This window comes from Mytilus galloprovincialis, chromosome 9 (assembly GCF_965363235.1).
Source record: "Mytilus galloprovincialis chromosome 9, xbMytGall1.hap1.1, whole genome shotgun sequence".
Taxonomy (NCBI): Eukaryota; Metazoa; Mollusca; class Bivalvia; order Mytilida; family Mytilidae; genus Mytilus; species Mytilus galloprovincialis.
In genome coordinates this window covers 62,967,422-62,991,098 of record NC_134846.1, presented here as the reverse complement: position 1 = coordinate 62,991,098, position 23,677 = coordinate 62,967,422, and the positions used below count along the sequence as shown (strand labels likewise).

Below are 23,677 nucleotides of genomic sequence, written 5' to 3'. Positions count from 1 at the left end.
TTTGTTTATCTATTCTGCCGTTTTGTATAATCAAATATTTTGTTATAAAAAAAAAGAAAAATCACAAAAATACTGAACGGAGAGTCCCTAATCAAATGGCAAAATCAAATGACAAAACACACCAAACACATGGACAACAACTGTCATATTCCTGACTCGGTACAAGCATTTTCAAATGTAGAAAATGGTGGTTTGAATTTGTTGTTGCAAAATTTTGGAGATTATTTGAAATTAGGGAACAAACCTCACTCACCCAAAGCTCTTACTCCTTGACCGGCTTTGGCTCAACTTTTTCTCGATTTCTTTTTATCGGCTCTCAAATTTTTATTTAGTTTTTGATTATTAAATGTTGACCTCGGGCATCACTGACATGACATTTATTCTGGAAATTCGCCTTTGGTGCAGTAAAATTGGTACAGTTAATAGTATTTGTATGCAACTCTCCGTACATTTAATTCCCCGAGGGTATCACCAGCCCAGTAATCAGCACTTCTGTGATGACATGAATTGAAATACTAAGGCTTTTTTACCTCAGAAATAGATTACCTCAGCTGTGTTTGGCAAAAACCTTTAGGAATTTTGGTTCTCAATGCTCTTCAACCGTACTTTATTTGTTCTTTTTAACTTTTTTGGATTCGAACGTCACTGATGAGTCAAAAAGAAGATATTTCCTTTTGGTAATTTGAAGCTGTATTTTTGTAGTAATGCAAAAATAAAAACTATATCAAATACATCAAATTGAAATCTAAATTTCTTTTTTTTTTTTAAATTTTAACATTTGTTAAACAATGGTCCTGTTTTAAACAAACATATCAGATTAGATCACAGTAAACAGTACAGGTCTGTTAATGTATAATAAGTGAAATCTGGATTCTTTTTTTATAAAAAAAAATAAATATAAACACCCCCACATGCAGGACAGCGTATGGATAAAATCTCGATTTTTACAAAGTGGTGAAATACAAAGCGAAATTGTTCTCATTTTATGGTCCATTTTTATAATTTTCTGTCACGCAAATGTTGATATACAGTGAAATTAAATGTTTTATAAATTTCTTACTACTTTTAACGACATTTAATTAAACTTTATATTTGAAGTTACGATCAAATTTCAGTAAATTAGTGGTAATGATATTTGCATCCCCCAATAAATCGTATACTTTGTACCTTTACAGCAATAGTTACATGAAATTAAGAAAGTTACCTTCTTTCTATTAAAGCTTTAAAGAAAATCGGAACATTCTTTATATTGAATTAAAAAGAATTACAGGTGATGGAGCAGATTGTTTTACTCGGCTTCGCATCGGTTGTTGATATTTTTTTTGGTTTAACAATCTGCTCTAATATAATTTTTTGTTTTGCTTATTGAATGGATATTAAATAGTTATTGCAACTTTTAGAAAAAACACATAGTTTTCAATTTTTAAAATGAAGAGAAGACGGCAACTAATATAACTTACTTTTAAAGTCAAATAATATATTGTGAAGTAAACAAAAGCAGCAAATTTTATATGACCTTCTTATGTTTTTCGTGTTTGAATTAAGATTACCACATCATGATCGCTCACATAATGCTCTTGTTAACTTTTGTTCTGCTATATAGATGTTCTTAAAATCATTGATATATAATATAAAATATAAATTTCTTTTGTGAATGTGCATCTATGTCATTGGGTTAGATTCATAACTTGACTGACATAAATGGAAATTTTGAGTTTTCTGGGGCGTAGATAAACGACAAAAGAGATAACCTCAATAATGTTTTTATGGTCAGCTCCCCTGGAGTTTTAATTGTTTTTGTGTTGTTTTTGTTTCTGTAGCATTTAGAGCAGCACATGCATAAGGATATACAAATAAAAAGATGTGGCATGATTGCAAACAAGAAAACTGACCACCAGAGACATTATGACATAAAAGTTCAACTATAAGTCACTGTACGGCGTACAACAATGAGCAAAACCCATACTGCGTCGTAAGCTATAAAAGACTCAATATGACAATTTTAAAGTTATTCAAACGTAAAAACTAACGGTCTCATTTATGTACAAAACAATAAACGAAAGCAACTATTATATGCTATTATGACTGCCTCTAACAAGGAAGTTGCCAAAACCATTGATGACAATACATGGCTCAACATAAGCAGGAAGTTGTTTTTAAACAACACTGAGCAATTAGACATTACTTGGAAGATGTAATATAATAAAACAAGATTCGTTATTAATACACCTTGTCCATTTTTAATTCTGTTGGTCACGCAAAAACGGCATACCCTGTAATTCACTCTTAAAATTTGTTCTTTCTCTTTCGTGTTATCAAAGGTGTTTGATTAAGTTACCCACACACATTCTTAATAATTTGATCAAGGTCAGATTACATTTTTATCAACTATGAAAAATTGCTTAATCACTTAATCGTCAAATTGAAAACAACGTCACTTTAAGTTTTGTTATACTTGTAATTGAACATTTGTCCCAACTTTAGATTTTTATAAATATAAAATAAGTGTCAGTATATAGGATGCTCGATTTTATTTACAGAGACTTCAATTGATTTTTATAAAATAACAAATAATACAGAAAAAAAGCAAGAATAAAAGAGGCAGAAGACACTATCACAACAATTAAACATAAGTCGTAGAACATTCTGTGACAAACAACTTGCCGATACCATGTTAAAAAACGACAAGAAGACAAACACCAGTCTTTTTAAAAGTTTACATATCAATATTTGTTGTTGTTTTTTCATTGAGTTATTTTTTATATTTTATTTCAATGCTGTTTCAAAATTCTGAAGTCGTGTTTCACTCTGTTTTTGTGATAAGTGAATTTAATTTTATTGAATATCACAAAATGTAAAACAATTTAAAAAATAAAAACCAACGGCTGGATTTATGATAAAAAAAAAATTAACTTTAAAATCAGTGGACATTTCTATACTCGTCAGATCGGAAAGAAATTCAATAACCAAAACAAATAACCGATCTGAGGGTACTTTCCCGCACCTTAGTAGCAATATACCAACTTCACCTGCATATGGGATATATATTTCCCAACTTATTCAATATCCAAGAGCTTGCAGCTCCTACTCAGACTTTGTAAAACGTCATCAGTGTCTGAGTAGAAAGTTGATGAACCAGGGTTATGTAAAAGAACGTCTCGTCCTTTTTCTAAAAAAGATCATCGGAAGGTACCAAGACCTTGTTGATAAATATTCCGTATCAACTTCACAAATAATACACGATGGTCTTGATGTATAGATTCTGCGTACTGATGTTGTTTATCATCTTAACAACGTGTTTTATAGTTCTTTCATTTGTCTTTGTTCTATTATTAATATTATTTTTACTGATGAATGGTTTGATGTGATATCCTTATGACGTGGCTCGGTACTTATACATCTCGTCAATGTGTATTGTCTTTCATTTTTCGGTGGCGTGTTTTGTATATGCGACTTTTTGTATTTCTTTTGTTTTTATAACGTGACTCTGTACTTTAAAAGATCCCGTCAGTATGATATTGTTCTATTTTATGTCATTATGATATATTTCTATTTATATGAATTACAAAATACGTTGAACCCTAAACGTTCAAAATCATTCAATCGCGTAGTGGAATTAACAATTTGTGGAGTCTTATAAATTCTATATATAACTGTTGGACTATTTTCAATCTCGGTCTATTTCTGAAATTTATTCTTACATACTTTTGATTTTTTAACCCTATAAGCTAACAATGCCTATGTAAATTAAATGAAATTGTTTGTATGCACATTGAACGACAAATCTATGTGACGTATAAAATTTTCTAACGTCAGACACACAAATCAATGAATGTGTTTGTAGATAGATGTTTTTGTGTTCTGTTAAATTGTTCCTTTTAAGATTGTTATACGATGATGACTGATGTACCCATATTTTGACTATTTTATTCATTATGTCTGTTTAGTTAACGCATCAATGTAAACATAACGGAATTTGATGAGACTGTCACCAAAGTGAGAGGGTTAGCGCTATAAAACCTGGTTTAATCCACCATTTTCTACATTTGAAAATGCTTGTACCAAGTCAGGAATATGACAGTTCTTGTCCATTCGTTTCTGATGCGTTTTGTTATTTGATTATGCCATGTGATTATGGACTTTCCGAATTGATTTTCCACTAAATTCAGTATTTTTGTGATTTATATTTTTTCAGACACTGAGAGCTAGTTCATATCCATTTTAAATTAATAAATAAAACCATGTGTCAAAGACTAAAATATCAATCACTACATATATTCATCGAATTTAATGTTAAGTTTTCATAAACAAACTGACAAAAGCATGACCTTGTCTGCATTGACAAAAGATAAGTATTTAAAAGTTGTTAACAGAATACAGGATCATAAATATTAATTACTTATAACAATAAACATTTGAATTCATATTTAACATAAATCGGTGTAAAAGAGAGGCGAAGGATAACAAAGGGATATTTATACTCATCATTTGTAAAAAAGAAAAAGAAATACAAACAACAGTACATAAAACAACACAGAAAACCAAAGACTGAGCAACACAAAGCCAACCTAAACTAGGGGTGATCTCTGATGCTCCAGTGGGGAAAGCAGATCCTGCTCTACATGTAGCACCTGTCATGTTGCTCTTGTACATACAAACTCAACCAATCAGCAGGGAGATAATTTGTATTTACAATGTTCCATTTAACACTTGACAGTATCTAAATGTAATCAACATAGATACCAGGCGTAAAATTGTGTATGCCAGAAGCTCGTTTCGTCTACAAAAAAACTCGTCAGTAACGCTTGAATAAAGAACGTGTTAAAGCTAAAATTAAGTACGAAATTGAAGAGCAAGAACTATTAACAATATGATATATAGAAAGTACTTCAGCGTAATATTACATATGTATGACTAAGATAGAAATGTCGTTTTTTTTTATTTTAATCATCAGGAAGACGCTTCCGTTCCTTGACAGAATCACAATTATCATTGTCCGGTTGTAAAATGCCGATCATAATTATTCTTTGTACAATTTTGAAATCGTGAATTATATCATTTCCCTTATGATTATGTAAAACCGCGGGTAGCTTCATATGAATAATATAATAACATGTTTTTTATTTACTTTACGACCATTTAAACATATTTGTCTACTTATTATCATTTTAATTGTATGTAAACTTAGTCAATCCTTATGTTAAAACTTTATGACAGGATATATATTTCAGGTATCGGATTTTTTCCATCGAAATGTTCATATTATATTAACAACGCATTTTATAACAAATACTATAAAATGTCAATGAAATTTAAATAAGTGCTATGTTTAGTCTTTCAAGTTGCTATTTATTCCATTAAAATGACATAAAACATGTATATTTGTCAAATAAATAATCAATTGCCTTGGAAAATAAGCACGTCTTTTCTTTAGATACATAATTTCAGCTTACATTAGATATAATCAGATCTTTTGAACTATTTTTTGCTTACCAAATTCACAAAAATATTGTTTTTTCTTCTGAATTCCAGAAAATTATTTGATCATAGCCATTATTTCTATACTGTTGAAAGCCGTTCTTTAAACTATAATGGTATTATGAGTTGGATGGAGAGTTGCCGCATTGACATTCCTGTCACATCTTCCTATATCTATTAAAATTATTGAAAAGATAAATTTTGTCTTTATTTTCCATTTGAAAAATACCATAATGATTCTTAAAGTTAAGTTTTGTGCATGTTGTTTTACTTTGAGATCTCTCATATCGGTTAGTTCGGTTTCATATCGGTTTAGTTTTGTTATTTTTTTGGTGTTTTCTTTCAATCTAATGCACCTTATTCAACTGATTTCCAAAGTAAGTTTTCATATTGTGCTGCTTGATTTAAACATTTTTTGTTGTTATTAACATACTATATAGGAAAATATCATTTCTATCGATCATCGCGGTGGGAAGTCGTCAAGAACACAGTATTATTTTATTTAGGGGGTTCACTCTATACACGCAAATTTTTATTAGTCTTCACTTTAAGGTTAATCGAACAAATTTATTTAATAATTGATTTTTACATTTTTTTACTTTACACCGAGCTCATCAGGGTCTTATATCTGATCCTATTGCTGTGTCCACAATTGTTATTCTACGTATTTCACCTGTATCGGTGATGAAATTTCCTGGTTTATATCACATGACATTTCCGTGGGAAATTTTTCTATTGAGACCGTACGAATGGATGTAAATTTGGATTAATGCATATGTATTGTGAAATATATTGTTCTCTGTGTATATATTTTTGATAAATTGATGATCACATTTTCTACAACATAGTTAGATGTCATGTTTGTACACATTTAGTCCCCATTTAGTCTCTACTGTAGTCTATTATTCAAAAATGAAGCCAGTGAACTGGTAAAGGGATACATGTGCTGCATAAACCCATCATATTTCAGGACATTTCAACCAACAAAAAACTATTGAATATTTTATCAGCTGACATATCTATTTTTATTTCATCTAATGTCAGTCATACCAACTGATAGTCCAAATAATTATGACATCTTGAAAGGCTATCATATTTTTTTTCTTTAACGCCTTACTATTCTACTGTCAATGGCGATCGCTATCCTATATTTTATATAGGATAGCGATCACCATTGACAGTAAACCCTCGTCTGACCTACTAAACAAGCCCCTGTGCCTTACTTCGACAGGAAGAAATAGCCTTCCAAGACGTCATAGTTATTTGGACTAAATAACTGACAAAATCAGCGGAAACCTTGTATTCGTGAATTGGGCTATTCCAGAAATAGTCTATACCCCCCCCCCCCCCCCTAATAGAAGTTTTAGGATTTCCAGACAAAAAATTTGTAAAAGTCTCAGATTTTCCAGAAAATTTCTTTTAGTTGGCAATAATTTCCAGAATATTTCAAAAATTTAAAAAAAATATTCCAGGAAAAAAATGAGAATAATACTAAAAGTTCCAAGAAAAAATCCTGTGGAAATAAATATTTCCAGGCAAATATAACTTCCAAAAGAAAATTTCCAGGCAAATTTAGCTTCCAATGCCAAGTTCCAACAGAAAATTTCCAACTAAATAATTTTCATGAAACATATAAGTTTTAATATTGTTTATATTGATTATTGTGTCATACATGTAGATGATTAGATCAAACTGGCATTCATTCAGTATATGCATATATGGCAGCTGTATGCTTACTTGTTACATATAACAAAAAGAATAAGACACAAGTAACTACAACTTAAATAGTCTTTATAAGCTATGATATATATATATAAAGACATGCAACAAATGCATCCAAAGTTATAATAAAGATAGAAGAAAATTCACAATTTTCCAAAAACATAAACAGCAGTACTGCGTCAAAAAGCTCATTCATCGACATACTTAACTATATTATTTAAAAACACCGACAGCTGGGAAAATTAAATATATTAAATTTAAAAAGGTCAGAAATTAGAGTTGAACATGTATTTCTAAACCTGATAATATAATGTTTGCCTTATGTTCTCAAACATGATAATATTTTTGGGCTTTAAATTGATGTGATATATTTCGTAGGTAATAGTCATCAAAGGTACCAGGATTATAATTTAATACGTCTGACGCGCGTTTCGTCCACATAAGACTCATCAGTGACGCTGAGATCAAAATTGTTATAAAGCCAAACAAGTGAAAAGTTGAAGAGCAATGAGGACCCAAAATTCAGACTTGCGTCCAGAATTACAACTCGGTTTGAGGTTGAGTTTGTGAAGCTTAATCTTAAACTTTATGTGTAACATTTTGTGAACTGCGGTGTTTTATTCTTATTTCTTCTTCGGCTATGATAAAATGTAACCAATAATTTCTTAGAGGAAATTATAAAACCCTATTAACAGTATTTTATTTATGATCTTTTTTCTTAAATTGATTGATTTTAACTGCACTTTTGTTTTTTTCTCCATTTTTATTTTTTACTTTTTTCAAATCGACAAACTGTAAAATGACCTATTGTAGTTGAAATACCCTTTAAAATCAAAATAATTTCGTAAATATCTAAACAAAACATGTTCACCATTGATGGAATGTACTAAAAATCCTTTGAAATAGCCAGTGAAAGAAAATCTATAAATATATCTGAAAAGATGGACCTGAATAATGGTCTATCTGAAATTATATTTTGAATTTGATATATCTAGGTTGATGTGAAACATTTCTGATTGTGTCAGAAGTATTTATATAATGTTAAACGAAAGGGCATGGTTTGTACTCACATTTCATTTAGTGTGATATTAATGATATGGTCTACCACAAAATACATCATCACCACAGCGGGATATTTAATATTTTATGACCATATGAACAAATTGTTCTACCCTTTATCCTTTGAAGTACGTGTTAATCTGACGTAAATCTATCTTTATGTCAAAATATATTGTAAGAATTCGTATCAAATGTAGAGGTTTCTATCACTTTTCAAATCTTTTTATATTCTACAAAACCATTAAGATCATATTTCAATTAAATCAATTTGTTGAATATACAGCTAAATCATTGTTGTATGTTTCCACAATAAAAACAGGATATGTATTGTTGATAGTGTATCATATGCATCATATAAAACTTACTTTATTTTAGATAAAAACAAAGATACACACATAACATGCATGTTTACGTTGGGTGGTGTCATAGGAAATTTAGCTTTTTATTTATGTCGTACAAATAGTTAAGTTTGTATTTGCTTATTTCTGGTATTTGCTTATGTCTTGATTAAAAGTAAAAAGTAAAAATCTTGATTCTACTTATGGTTAATTTTCGCTTTGAAAATCTGTTTTATTCAATAAGCCTGCACTACCAAAATATCATCTTTACGTTGAACTCATGTATATCATATAAATGAAGCATTTTTATTTTTAAGTACTAAAATATTTTTACTGAGGATATTATAAATTATATATAAATATCTATCTTTTAAAAAAGCCTCCAACCAATGTTTAATCTTTTTATAAAGGATTTATAAAACTTTATGAAGAACAACTAGCAATAAAAGCGTTGTTCCTTTGCTTTTTGTGTGTGTGTTTTTTTTTTTATGTGCATGTAGTGAGTTTGTGTCATGGATCATGGATACCCTATATCCTTGTTGTTCATTAAATTTTGTATAGTAAGGATATACATTGAAGCATAATATAAGTGGATGTTAAAGGGGCACTTGCTACGAGATATATGAAAAAAAAATCCATTTTATTCTCAATCATTAATGAGAATGAAGTTGTGAAATGATAATATAACAATTCGCTTTAAGCAACCAAAAATTCTAAATTATTTGAAATCTTCGACGAAGAATTATTTATTTGCAAGTGAATGATTTGACCTCATTGAACCCGTAATCATGTAACCCTCGATTTTTACCCGATGGATTACGCATGAATTATGCGTACTTAGTTATTGAAATAACAATTGAATATCAAATTTTAAAGTGACTGATTTGGTGGTCTAAAACTCATTCTTATAAATGGCAAAAGCGATGATTAAGATATATGTTTTGCCTTTCAAATGAAATTAAACAGACATAGAAAAATTTAGTTGCACGAGTTCACTATCTATGATCTATATCTTTGTTTATGTTTATTATCGCTTATATGACCATCAGCAGTCTTTAGGGGTCAACTCAATTGTTAATTAGATGGTGTCTAGACTAAATACAACCGAAACGATGAAATATTTCATCGAGCTCATGCTTTGTTAATCGTTATTTTTAGACTTTTATGATTAGGGTATTGGTTTTAGTATGTAATAAATGAAATATGGGAATTTGAGTCAAATCGGTGAACATGAATTTGACAGCCAATGCCCCTTAAAACCAAATTATTAAAACATCATATAATTATCTCCTGTACCTTTGTTATATGATTTCACTAAAACTAAGGTTTCAGCTTTTAACTTTCAAGTTTGATTTAAAATATTCTGTATGTATGTGCATTACATTTTTCAACACATTTTAAGTGTTTATATTATGAAATTTGATTTCGATCAAGTTTAATTAATGTCACGTGTTTATTCAGAGTTAAATTCAAAAGACGTTTACACAAGGGGGTTTCTTGTATAATCAAAAATCTAATAAGCGGAGTGTTTTTACTATTTTGCGGATCCCGATATTAAATCTGAAATATGGTTGCATTAGGAATATGGTTAGTATATATGAAAAGACGTGTTATGAGTGCAAATGAGACAAATCTTTATCCAAGGAACACATTTTCAAATTTAACTATTATAGGTCAAAGTACGGCATTCAACACGAAGTCTTAGCTCACAACGAACAGCAAGCTATAAAGAGCCACAAAATTTATTAGCGAAAAACTATTCAAACAGGTTATTTAAGATGCTTTTTATTCCATTTCCGACTAGATGCAACCAGTGGAGCATCTATATTATCACAAATCAGGCATCAACAATAGTTCTCCTTAGAAGTTGTAATGATAAGGTGAGGGGTGATATTTAAATACATTACAATCGGACCCATTAGTTATCCCATATCATATATGTTCTGTTTCAAAATGGTATATCTGATAATTTTTTTCAATTCTTTTGAAAGTTTTAGAATTTCAATTTCATCGAAAAATAGTTTCAAAGAAATAACATAAAAAATATTGATTTTGGCGTTGGATAGTAATTAAAAAGTAATTTGAGATAAACAAAAAAAGGGATATTTGATACAGATTTCCCTTGCAACAGATTGTATATTGTTAGAAGTTGAAATGGTAAGTTTTGATATATTTTTTGTTTAATTTATTTGAAATAGAATTGAAATCATTGCACAAAATTGTTTAAATTAGTAATGTTAAACATGTTAGCGCAAAAATGCCCAAATCTATAAAAAATCTTTTATTGAAATATTCTTGCTGCATCATTAGAGACTTGCAAAAATTATTCATGATTAATGAATTTTTAAAAATGTAAAAGTGTTCGTACAAACTATACATTAACGTATAGTATTGATTTAATTAGGTTTCGTCTCCTTTATAAATATACTTGCAAAACATTTTTTCTACTTGTCATATGTATTTAGATATATTGGTAAAACAATTTCTCTACATGTTCTCAGATGTCATGTGTTTCCTTTTGATTTTGTAAATAGTGTTCATCCTTCAAGCGTATATTGTTATTCATATACATTTTTTTTTATTGAAATTTGAAGTTATAAAAGTTTTATGAAATAGTTAGAATAAAGGATCGTTGGCGTTCCTCCCTCGTACAACGTTCAGATTCCTTGTCCTGGATTGTCTTTACTGTTAGTAAACTTTGTTTCATAGCTTTGGAAAAGACTTACTGTACTTTTGAAAAATGTAACATTCATTAGTCTGCAATCGCCGCGTAAATAGCTATCCAATGTCATATCTTTTGGGTGTTATTTGGAAAATTGGTGATGATAAAGGATCTTTTATAGTTTCTGTTTAATTACCTCGCCATTGTCTTGTGACGTTATATATCATTTTATATTTTACACGATTACTAGTTACAAGAACATGTCCTGTGGTACCCAATAGTGTGTCTTGACATGTATCTATTGTTAAAAGTATATCTTAAGTTTTTATGGTTTGTTATCAGAACGATTGGTCAAGATATATATGGCCTTTTGATGAAAGCTGAAGATGAACGAAAGATGTTTCAAGATTAATGTTAACAGAGAAACTTAACATTATTATTTATTGTATACAAAGTTAACGGTTTAGCTATCTATAAAACCAGGTTTAAATCCATCATTTTCTACGTAAAGAAATGCCTGTATAAAGTCAGTTGTTTTCATTTTGTTCTTTGATCAGGGACTTTACTTATAAAATTTTACATGGAGTCCGATATTTTTATTATTCTAATTTTTGTTGATCTTGATTGGAATCTTGTTTTGTATGTTAAATCTGTATCAACTCTTTGTTGCAAATCATTTACAATTAGTAAACACAATTTGGTTTTTCAATTATAGAAAACAACACGGGTAGTTCTGTTTTTCATTGCCATCCTCGTGGTTGGTCAATGTCAAGATGACCTTGGTGACCTTGACGAAGACAGCAATGATAACGTCCATGACATATCGGAACGAGAGGAAGAATTCATAAATGAGGACGACCTGAATGACAAAGATGAAAGATCAGAAGACGAATACATCGACGAGAAAAACGACGAAAACCTTGATGAAATGGAAAGAGAAGAAAGATCTGATGACGAATCTTTAGAAGAGGAGAATGATGAAAACATTGATGATCCATCAGAAATTGAAAAGAGAGATGACGAAGAGGAGGAAGGTAAGAAACATTTGAAAGAGTTTGGATATTGAATCATTAAACGGTTCAAGATTTTTGTAGCAACATAAACTTGAGAATGGAAATGGAAATGGGAATATACCACCATACCACTATTGCGTAGAAACAGTAACCATTTCCTTCAATCACATGAAAGTAAGGGTTGAAAAAAATGGTATAAATCAATTTAGATTGATTGGTTATTGCTCGTTTAAGTAATGCCCAGTGACAATTATGTCCCGCATATTTAGAACAAGAAATTATTGATAATATATCCAATAGATTGGAGGCAACATTAGGTTATTACCAATGTTCAAATCTCATAAATCCATAAAAAGTTCATGACAAATTACATGTACGGTAAAAATGCATTACAAGGACTAATGGAATCGCATGAACGCTGAAAAGAATGAGACACTGGGAGATTAATACTGGGAATAAGATACATTCATTATGTCATATAAATTCAAGTATTAATCATGTTAATCTATTTATTCAAACGGCTACTTTTTTCATTTATTCGTGTTTTAGTGGCAGATGACGATGATATCGTGAGACGTGAGACGCTTGAAGAGTTGAGAGTTCAAATAAAGGCAGAAAAAGATGCATACAAAGAAAAGGTTAAGGCCTGTGGAGTAAAGCATAAATTTGTGCCCATGGAAAAATGTTTTGAATGCCGAGCAACTTGTAGAGGTAACAATTAATAGATATCTGCATTTCAATGAACAATAGAAATGTGTATAAACAGTACACAAAAACACAATGATAATGATATTTGAATATCAATGCAAGAAAATCGAATGTGACCAAAACAAAATAGAAGTATGTATTTGTATTGGAATCATTTTGAAAATGTCTTGAATTTGATTTACAGAGTGCAGTTAAAACATTTTTTCCACAGATCTACCTATGTATGCATAAAATGGTATGGTTGATTTGTTGTTTTTCAAATTTTGCCAAGAGGATCTTAAAGCAAATTATAAGTATAAGCATCTTAAACAAATCACAGCTATACTTTTTGTGAAATATTGTTGTTGTTGAATTAAATTATTTACAAATTTGATCAAAACATAACAAATATTCTTTCCAAATAACAGCTTTCTTTTATCATTTATCGTTTTGTATTTCTTTGAAAATGCGTCAAAACTTGCTAAAAGCACTTCCACCGATTGAACTCAAATTCTTATATTTAAGGAATAACGTACTAAAACGTATAGCCAAATTGAAAAATGCCCAAAACAAACAGTGAACAATGAATTTAAATCATAGTCTTACAAACTCATTATACATATGCGATATCTGTTAGCTTATTTTGTGAAAATTGAAACAAAACTGCCTCTTAATAGAGAATTGTATTTAAATGTATTGCTTTCATAAATGTTCATAGCAAAATAAAGGCAACAGTAGTATACCGCTGTTCAAAACTCATAAATCCATGGACAAAAAACAAAATCGGGGTAACACAGATCTACCTATGTATGCATAAAATAAAAACTTTACTTTTTTGCTTTAAAACGAAACTTATACGGCAATGCTGGTGCACGTTACCATATAAAGATAAATAATAACACCCTTGGTCGATTCAACTTTTGGTGGACGTTTCGTCCCCGAGGGTATGGCAAGCCAAGTAGTGCTCACTTCGGTGTCGACATGAATATTAATTATGTGTCATTTCTATGAATTAACTGTTTACAAAAGTATGAATCATTCGAAAAAGTAAGGATTTTCTTATCCCAGGCATAGATTAGCTTCTCCGTATTTGGCACAATTTCTTTGGAATTTTGAGTCCCCAATGCTTTTCAACTTTGGTAGCAATAAATAGTTAGGAAAAAATTTAAAGCCCTCATATATTTTATCATCCCCTTGGCATTGCTTTCTTGCAATATAAAGCTTACTGTTTGTGTCATGTATGTGCCAAAATAAGAAACTAAACACCTAACTGTGTATTGCTAATTGTTTGGATTTCTAACAATTTTGATCTTAGCGTCACTGATGAGTCTTATGTAGACGAAATTCGCGTCTGACGTATCAAATTATAAGTCTGATACCTTTGCTAACTACATTGTATATACATCTATAATAAAAACCTTTACTTGCGCGCTTGACGTTGTGATATTGTAAACTTTGAACAGATGGGCCTTTAAGTATCGATAATCAAAGTATAAACATTCACTTTGACGAAAAGCTTTGTTTATATTATGAAATAAGAGATAATTTTGTTAAATATCTTCAGAGACAAGAAAATGCAGATCATGTCGACCAATTTGTAGGGCTGATAGGAAAGAACTGAAATCTAAAGGTAAAGTATAAGATAAATTAAGTATGATTGAAAATACTAAATGGTCAATGACACTGCATAACGTTGAAATTATTTGGTAAGGACAAGAAGCTCAAGCGTTAATATTTCCAAAATTTTCCTCCTGATATATCTATGATAAGTTTATCAAAACCAGATCACTATATTTAACAACTGTTCTTGGTAAACGACAGAGACATATCATTTGATGTGTTTTGGGTTTAGATTTTGGCATTTAAGAGAGGAATTTCCGTTTGAATTTTCCTTGGAGTCCGGTATTTACTATTTTACCTTTTACACAAAAATGGGGTCAACCATCGAACTGTACGTTTCACTCTTAGAAATGGTGAATTTTATGTAACAAGACTATTTATAGTCGTCAGTTTACTTTTTTGCACTTAAGCAACATTTTGATATAGCTCAGATCGAATCAGTGTGTTATAACAATTCAGAAGGATCTCTGATAGTCTGTGTCACCTATCTAGGAATTTACATATTAAGTTGTTGTTCTTTTGTGTAAGCCTATGCTTAATTCGCCCATTGACAACATTGATGTTTTTCTATATTCTATTTGTAATATTAAAAATATATATTTTTTTATTTGATTACTCCTTATTATTGTTCAATATTTCAATACTGGTAAAAGCATACTGTTGTAAATTTACAGTTATACATTACATAATTGTATCATTGTATAAAATTACGATGCGAGTTTTATCATTGCGAGCAATCAAACAGCACAAAAACAAGAGGACGTATATAGGTCAACATACAATATGATGATTTCAGAATACACATAACTTCTTTCATTTCAGATTGCGACCTCACGCGTGACAGGACAGCACTTAAAAAATATTACGCACAAAGAAGAAAAGAATGGGTAAGGAATTAAAAATATGTTGAAACATAATAACGAACGTTTTTAAAATTAATTATCCATTTATAACAGTCCACTGTAATATTTGTACAACTTTTCTTTCCATCTGATCACACATCGATGTTTTAGATTTTTATTTTCTTTATTTCGACTACAAAAACAAATTAATATTTGAAATAAAACTGACAGTATTCCTTTTAACATAACATAGATTGTCATTGTTCTGTGAATTGCTTAAGTATATTAGAATATGATTTTTTTTACTGACGTGCTTAAAGATATGTGAGATATACATTTATAAACATAAATAAATCAATAAGTCTGCAGGTATTCAAAAATGTCTGTGACATCAAATAATGTAATTCTTTTTTCATTACAGTTCAAATTTTCAAACATGCAAAGCAGATACCGGAATTTTTGGAGGAAAATGAGGAACCGGATACATAGATTGAACAAAGACTAAACATATTTCATTAAAAGCCAATGCTGAAATAAAGTTCAGTACGATAACAAAACTAAATGTGTTTTGTGTTATTTAATACTTCAACGCTAGAATTACGAATCTATATAGTGTTCAAGTTTATTTATTATTTAACTGTGTTAACAAATTAAGAAAAAAGGAGCTTAATCAATATCTTTTACTGGTAATTGTGAACTGCATTGGTAACTTGCAAATAATCTGGAAGCTTAGGCCAAGATACTGGTTTATAAATTGTAGTACGCTATAATAGAACAAAAACAGTCAATACTAGATTTGAAATTGCTAGCAATAACGGATGGCACCCTCATCCCCCGATTGCCAGGATAAAAGCAGTCATTTTTAAATTTACAAAGTCAAAAAGCGTATCTACAAATGGAAATTATCATTTTTGTAAAGTTTCATTAAGTTTGGAACATTTTGAAATTTTTGACATTTTAGTCATTTCCATGGTAACGGCGGTCATTTTGAAATTTCCAACTCCAAAATGCAATTCTGCCCATGTCAGTTATCATTTCTGTATTTCTGTAAAGTGTCATCCAGTTTGCAGCATTTTGATTTTTTTTGCAATTTTGATATTTTTACTGTTTCCATGGTTACAGTAGACAATTCAAAAATTCAAAAAAGCAGGCATCTCATTGCCATATGTCATGTTATATATCAATACAGTTTCATTGATCTCTATGCAATATTCTTAAAGAAAATGCAGCTTTTATGTATTTTTCCATAGGCTCAATGTTAAACATTTGCCCTGTTTCCATGACAATGGCGGCCATTTTGGAATTTCTTAATATTGTCTTGACATCTAGGCATACCAAGGAACATTTCCATAAAGTTTCATCCAGCTAGGTCTTATAATGAAAGATTTAGAATTTTGAAAATTTTTCACTTTTTAGCAGTTTCCATGGAAACGGCCGACATTTAAAAAAATTCCAGAGTCAGATACACAACTTCAAATGGGGGTCCTCATTTTGTTATAGTTCCAACAACATTGGATCACTCATTTCTTAGAAACACGATGGACAAAATGTGTGAAAGAATAATAAAAATAAGAAGGAAAAAAAGAAACGTAGAATAACAATATGTCACCCCAACTCCGTTGAGGGTGCCATAAATCTATAAAACATCATATATAAATGCCACTAAAGCGAGACAACAGTTAAATGACCAATTTGACGTACCTCGTCGTTTGTAAAAATGGATAAAGTCGTAGTATTCGTAGTAAAAATAGTTCAGTTCACATGGCCTCACCATACATATATATAAACGGGTTTTCTATTAACCTGGTAGTGTTTATGTATTGCAAGATCTACAAGTAGGCTCGCTCTGATTATGGTAATAAAAATAAGTCATACTTGGTTGTTTTTTGTTGTTTTTTTTTTGTTCTGTGATATGTTGATAGTGGACTGTCACCTGTTACGGCCGTATTTATACCACGAAAAAATTGGTAATACTGTTATCCTTTTAAGCATATTTTTTTTATCATATCGGTTTTTGTTTGTGCTGAAAGAAAGAAATGTTGGTAACTGAACTTTGATTGTGTCTGTTACTATAGTAATTCATTGTATCTTCTATAAACTTAGGATGATCTTAAGTTTGAAATTATTTTTTATATACCCTTGTGAAAGATAATCTTTCAACCAGATTTCACTAGTTTAGTGAGTATCGCCGTGAGCTCGTTTATTCTACATAGGGGTTGAGATTTCAAAAAACATGTTTAACCCCGTCGTATTTATAAATATATGTTTCTGAGTTTAGTGTGACGTCCGTTTCCAATTAACAAGCGAAAACATTGGTTTTAGGTCAGCTGAAGACTCCGGTTGCAGGATTTACTCGCTATGTTGAAGACCCATTGGTGGATTCTTTCTGTTCTTCTGTCGTGTTGTTGTCCCCCATTTCCATTCTCATTTTTACCTTTCTTATTTCTAAAGATAAGATCGCATACTGATATCAAAATACATTTGTATCGTCTTGTTGTATCATAAAAGTATACCCCATATTTACATTTATTTTTACCATATATAGTGACTGTTTTTATCTAATGGTTCCTTTTGTTGTTTTCTTTTTCACTGATTAATACCACAAAAAAAAGAAGAAACAAAAATATCAGTACATTTTAAAACGATTAGAAGTATTTAAAATACTTATGTCATTGAGATTAAGAGTTTTATTCCATTGTTGAAGATTCATCACTGTATTTAAGGGTTAATTTCTTTGTCATTCACACATTCGAAATGTTCTATCGTACTTTAAGCGATTTCAATGAAATGTGATAGTTTTCACGAGTAACGCTATATACCACAAAATTGGGAAGTCAACCAAATTAAGTAGCATTAAAACTGTGAGGACCTAAAAGAACAGCCAAACAGTTTAACGGCAACCTGAAAGAATTGGAACCCTATTTTACGAAACACGAGCAAAATGATGTTTTTAAATTGTGCAATGCATCGGAATCATTACCACTCGTTATTAATACCAGAAAATCCAGAGGTATGCCATCCTAATAGGTTGCCAGCCCTTCGGTATTATAATGAGTTAAATAATACAGTTTTATGTAGTTTTTCAGCTTATTATTGATACAATAATCGAACTAAAACTAATAAATCAACTTAATAACATTAAATGTGACCTTTACATGTCTGTGTTGCAACATTCCAGCAGCACCTATATACGGAGTATGTTTCTCCCAATTCATACAATATTCCCGGGCTTGTATTTCCTATCATGATTTCCTTGATAGAGGGTTGCTGCTCACAAGGAAGCTATAAAACCAATAGTTCCAAATGGTAAAGTTGAAATTATCTCTTCGTAAATTTTACGGACGCCATCACGAGTTGGTTGACCGTTATGGAATAACCGTTTTACAGATGATATCGGATATGTTCCTTATGTCGGAACTACAATACCCTTCCCTTTTCACGAATCCTATCGAATTAGACTATTTACCGGATTTGTAATAGCATAAGTAACACGACGGCTGCCACATGTGGAGCTGGATTTGCTTACCCTTCCGGGGCACATGAGATAACCCCGGTTTTTTGGTTGTGTTCGTGTTGCTAAGTCTTTATTTTCTATGTTGTGTACTATTATTTGTCTGTTTGTCTTTTTATTTTTAGCCATGGCGTTGTCAGTGTATTTTTCAATTTATGAGTTTGACTGTCCCTCTGATATCCTTCGCTCCCCCTTTTTTTTAAGTAGACCTTAAATTAATGTAACAGATCGAGGATAAAAAATCACAAATTTATTAAAAATATACACATTATGGTAACAAACAAACCATTTGATAAACTCGATAAATAGGGGTTAGCGTCTCCTGTTATGCTTAGCGAATTCACAATCAAGAATAGGACACACTCGCTAAATTGAATGATCATACGACTATTCTGGTATCACAAAATCTTATATTGTGTAAACATGTCGCTACTGAGTTGAGACACAGACACATAGGAGAACTAATTTTTGGTGGTGACAGTATAACTTTAAATGGTTCTTTTTCATAACTCTATTTGGGTACTTTTTGAACAAGGATAACACTCATGTTAAAGAAAATCGTAAACTGTGAAGATGCGAGAGCTTAGCGTATTAATACATTTGTGTAAACCTCTTATGGTGGGACAGAGGATCTTTCGACTAGGTTTTATTGATTCTGTCGGGCTTTCAAATAGTTGGTATATAACCTATCTGAATTAGTATAGAATATTCGAAAAACACCTCACGGGATTTGTTTTCAAAATTTTATATACTAAGTACATACAGTTTAAATTTGTATACTAAGTGTGTAATCATCAATAAAAAAAAACATGAATAATTCAGAGTTTGAACGCGTGGTAATCATATTATAGGTTGTTTTCTTTCTTTCAATTTGAGTTTGCTTCTTGAAAATGAATATCGACATATTTCCATACGTGCCATCTGTTCTCTTGCTTCCAAATTTGATCTAATTGCCCGTTTAGTTTAGAAAAAGTAATCACAAAATACTGAAGTCTGAAGAAAATCCAAAACGGAAGTCCCTGATCAAATGGCAAATCAAAAGCTCAAACACACCAAATAAATGGACAACAACTGTCTCATTTCTGACTTGTTACAGGCACTTCTAAAGTGGAAAATGATAGATTAAACATGGTTTTATTGTTAGCTAAACCTCTCACTTGTATGACATCAGAAGAAAATTCCATCGTGAACGAGGACTCACATAATCCCCAATTGTTAATTGCATATTATTTAAAAATAAATAGCTGTAGTACGATTAACAATGAGACAAGTGTCCACCTTAAACCATTAGACAGGGATGTTACCAACAAATGTCGAAAGGACAAATAGCTTATTACCACTACTTAGAATCAGTCGTCCGTCGTTCGTTGTCTACCCTTCGTCGTCTTCGTTTTTGTCATTTGTCATCTGTCCTCCGTCGTCTGTTAACCTTTATAAAATCTTCGCCTCTGCAACTACTGGGCCATTTGGAACCAAACTTCAAAAGTCATCATTGGTGTATCTTGTTTAGTTTAAACTTATTTATTTATAGTGGATTGGGAACAAGTTATTGATGTATCTTGTTTAATAATTGAGTCCACACGCCAATCAATATGACCAACCGACATGGCTAAAGATTGTATAAAAATGTCTTAAATATTGAAAGTCGCTTATATAGAAAAAAATCTTTAAAAAGGTAAGAACGACAATATCTCCTTACTGTCCATTTAGTAATGAATCTATCAGACGACTTCTTAAAAGAGTCATGACTCTGAAATAATGATTTTTTTTCATATTTTTCTATTTTCTAGAAAACATATGATGGGAAGAGGGCAACTGTAAACGGCGTCACGATCAACATGCGAAGTTCTTTGAAATGATTAACAATATATCAATTAGAATAGGTGTTGTGACAATATCTTCAAATATGTCAAAATGCTTGAAATTGCTTGTTGTTGATTTGTTTTAGTAATTGTCTTCATGTTTACCAATAGAGGCAATAGTAGCATACCGGTGTTAAAAAGTCATAAATCGATTGAAAGAAAACAAATCTATGTAACAAACTAAAACCGAGTGAAACACATCAATTGTAAGAGGAAAACAAAGGAACTATAGAAACACCAAAGTGCAACATAAACAAACGCCAACAAACAATTATATTCGCAATACCAGTCCAAGCAATTTTCATGATGATGAAAATTAACTCATCATAGATACCCGGACTAAATTTTATATATACACCAGACGCGCGTTTCGTCTACAAAAGACTCATCAGCTCGAATCCAAAAAAGTTAAAAAGGCCAAATAAAGTACGAAGTTGAAGAGCATTGAGGACCAAAATTCCTAAAAGTTTTGCCAAATCCAGCTAAGGTAATCTATGCCTGTGGTAGATAATTTATAAGGCTATCTTATAAATATGTGAACTACAAACGATAAGACATAACATATTATCTAGCAGAAACATCAATAATATATACATGAATGTTGAATGTAGAAAATACCGAGACACATCGTATATCAATGCGAATATACACTCGGTATTCGTCGTATTTTGGGGAATATGACACGTTCTGTACTTAGCAGACAGACGACATATATGTAAAAACCACAATCTCTAAGACGTGGTTAAAGTTATCAAAGGTACCAGGATTATAATTTTAATACGCCAGACGCGCGTTTCGTCTACATACGACTCATCAGTGACGATCAGATCAAAATAGTTATAAAGCAAAACAAGTACAAAGTTGAAGAGCATTGAGGACCCAAAATTCCAAAAACATTGTGCCAAAAACAGCTAAGGTAATCAAAGAAAATCCTTAGGTCTACGAAAATTCAATGTTTGGTAAACAGAAAATTTATAAAAATGACCATATAGTTGATATTCATGTCAACACCGAAGTGCTGACAACCGGGCTGGTGATACCCTCGTGACGAAACGTCTACCAGCAGTAGCATCGACCCAGTGGTGTTAATAGTTATCAAAGGTACCAGGATTAAAATGTTGATACGCCAGAATTGTCATTAGTTTGTTTAAAGACAGACACAGCGTCTAGTTCAACCAATTGGTGATGATGTTCATTTTTAATCTTTCCTTCTCATAACTCTGTTGGAGCAGTTTCTGCATAAAATAATTTGCGTGATTATGTATGATCTTGAAAACTATACTCGATAGATCGACATTTTAATAGCTAGCAAAAATGATCAGTAAAACAGCATCTTAAAAGCAACATGACATTAATTTCAGTCAACTCCTTACATGAGATATTGCCCATAAATGATGATTATAATCTATTCTTGCATTATAGGGGAAACGTAAGTGGATATATAGAAACTAAATAGAAAATATTAACAGCAAGACAAGATCTACAAAAAGGTTAACATAGTCAGTCGACACATTAAATGAATTATTATCCTAACAGAACGACAACTCAGCAAAACAGGATCTACAAATACCTTCATGTTGCTATAATCGTCCGTTGACTATTTATGGGCATGGTTGTAATTAAATGACAATGTTTAAATATGCGTTTTTGTCTTTTGTGTTGAACACTATAATTGATAGATAGAAATTAATAAAGCAAAATGGTCAGTAAGATAAGATGTAATAGAAGTTAATGCCATTTTTGCCTTTTATCTTGAAAACTATAATACATTTAGATATATAGAAACTTTAAAAGACAAAATTGATCAGCAGGACACAAGCTATTAATATGTCAACATGACCGGAGTTGTCGTGGCAGTCAACTCTTTATGTGAGGTATTTATTTCAACTGAATGATGGATTTTTTTATATCACTGGGTCGATGCCACTGTTGGTGGACGTTTCGACCACGAGGACATTACCAGACCAGTAGTCAGCACTTCGGTGTTGACATGAGTATCAAATACATAGTCATTTTTATAAATTAATTGTTTGCAAAGGTATGAAATATTTAAAAAAAAACTAAAGATGTTCTTATCCCAGGCATGTATTACCTTCGTCGTATTTAGCACAGTTATTTCGAATTTTGGGTCATCCATGCTCTTCAACTTTCCACTTATTTGGCTTTCTAACTATTTTGATCTGAGCGTCACTGATTAGTCTTATGTAGACGAATCGCGCGTCTGGCGCATCAAATCATAAGCCTGGTACCTTTGACAAGTATTTGTTTTGTGAAGAAAAACATTTTGGTGGATAAGATTTGTAGTAGCGGAAATTATCTCCAAAAAAGGTCAACAGATCGGGGTTTTTCAGTCTAATGACGATTTGTACGAATATTATTGAAGATAGAGAGAAGCTGAACAGAGTACAAATTATCAGTAAGATATGATTAGCAAGATATCTTAGTCTTGAATTCTATTGTAGTAATCTACAGTGTTGGTGAGTGTTCATTGTTGGAGAACCACAAAAATACAGTTGAGCGACACTATTCTGTATAGCCTCTAGTTTATTTTCTTTCAATTTATTTTTAGTTTAAATATGAATAGCTTGATTTGTATACTCGAGGAAATTGAAAATGTGCTGAATTAAGGCTTTGAATTATTGTTCTTCCGAATGCAGATGATAGTGTTTTGAAATACTAAGGATTTTCTTACCCCAGGCATAGATATTCTTAGCCGTAATTGGCATAACGTTTTGGAATTTTGGGTTCTCAATGCTCTTGAAACTTTATACTTGTTTGGCTTTCTAACTATTGTGATCTGCACGTCACGGATGAGTCTGATGAAGACGAAACGGGCGTCTGGCGTATGAAATTATTACCTTTGATAACTATTTGATGTCCAAA

The 23,677-nt window shown here is 31.1% G+C and overlaps 1 protein-coding gene across 1 annotated transcript; it reads left to right on the top strand.

The window, feature by feature from the left end:
- Nucleotides 1–10,722: 10,722 nt before the first annotated feature.
- On the top strand, nucleotides 10,723–15,983 carry LOC143045575 (uncharacterized). Its single transcript, XM_076218176.1, has 6 exons — nucleotides 10,723–10,754; nucleotides 11,975–12,293; nucleotides 12,822–12,983; nucleotides 14,524–14,589; nucleotides 15,402–15,466; nucleotides 15,843–15,983. The coding sequence occupies exons 1-6, from the start codon at nucleotides 10,752–10,754 to the stop codon at nucleotides 15,924–15,926; spliced, it is 699 nt and encodes a 232-aa protein (XP_076074291.1). The 5' UTR covers nucleotides 10,723–10,751; the 3' UTR covers nucleotides 15,927–15,983.
- Nucleotides 15,984–23,677: the final 7,694 nt, after the last annotated feature.

Excerpts from the sequence above, each read along its gene's own strand:
- LOC143045575 (XM_076218176.1), top strand. Across the intron at positions 12,294-12,821 it reads AGATGACGAAGAGGAGGAAG|TGGCAGATGACGATGATATC; the intron begins GTAAGAAACATT and ends TTCGTGTTTTAG. Across the intron at positions 14,590-15,401 it reads GAAAGAACTGAAATCTAAAG|ATTGCGACCTCACGCGTGAC; the intron begins GTAAAGTATAAG and ends CTTTCATTTCAG.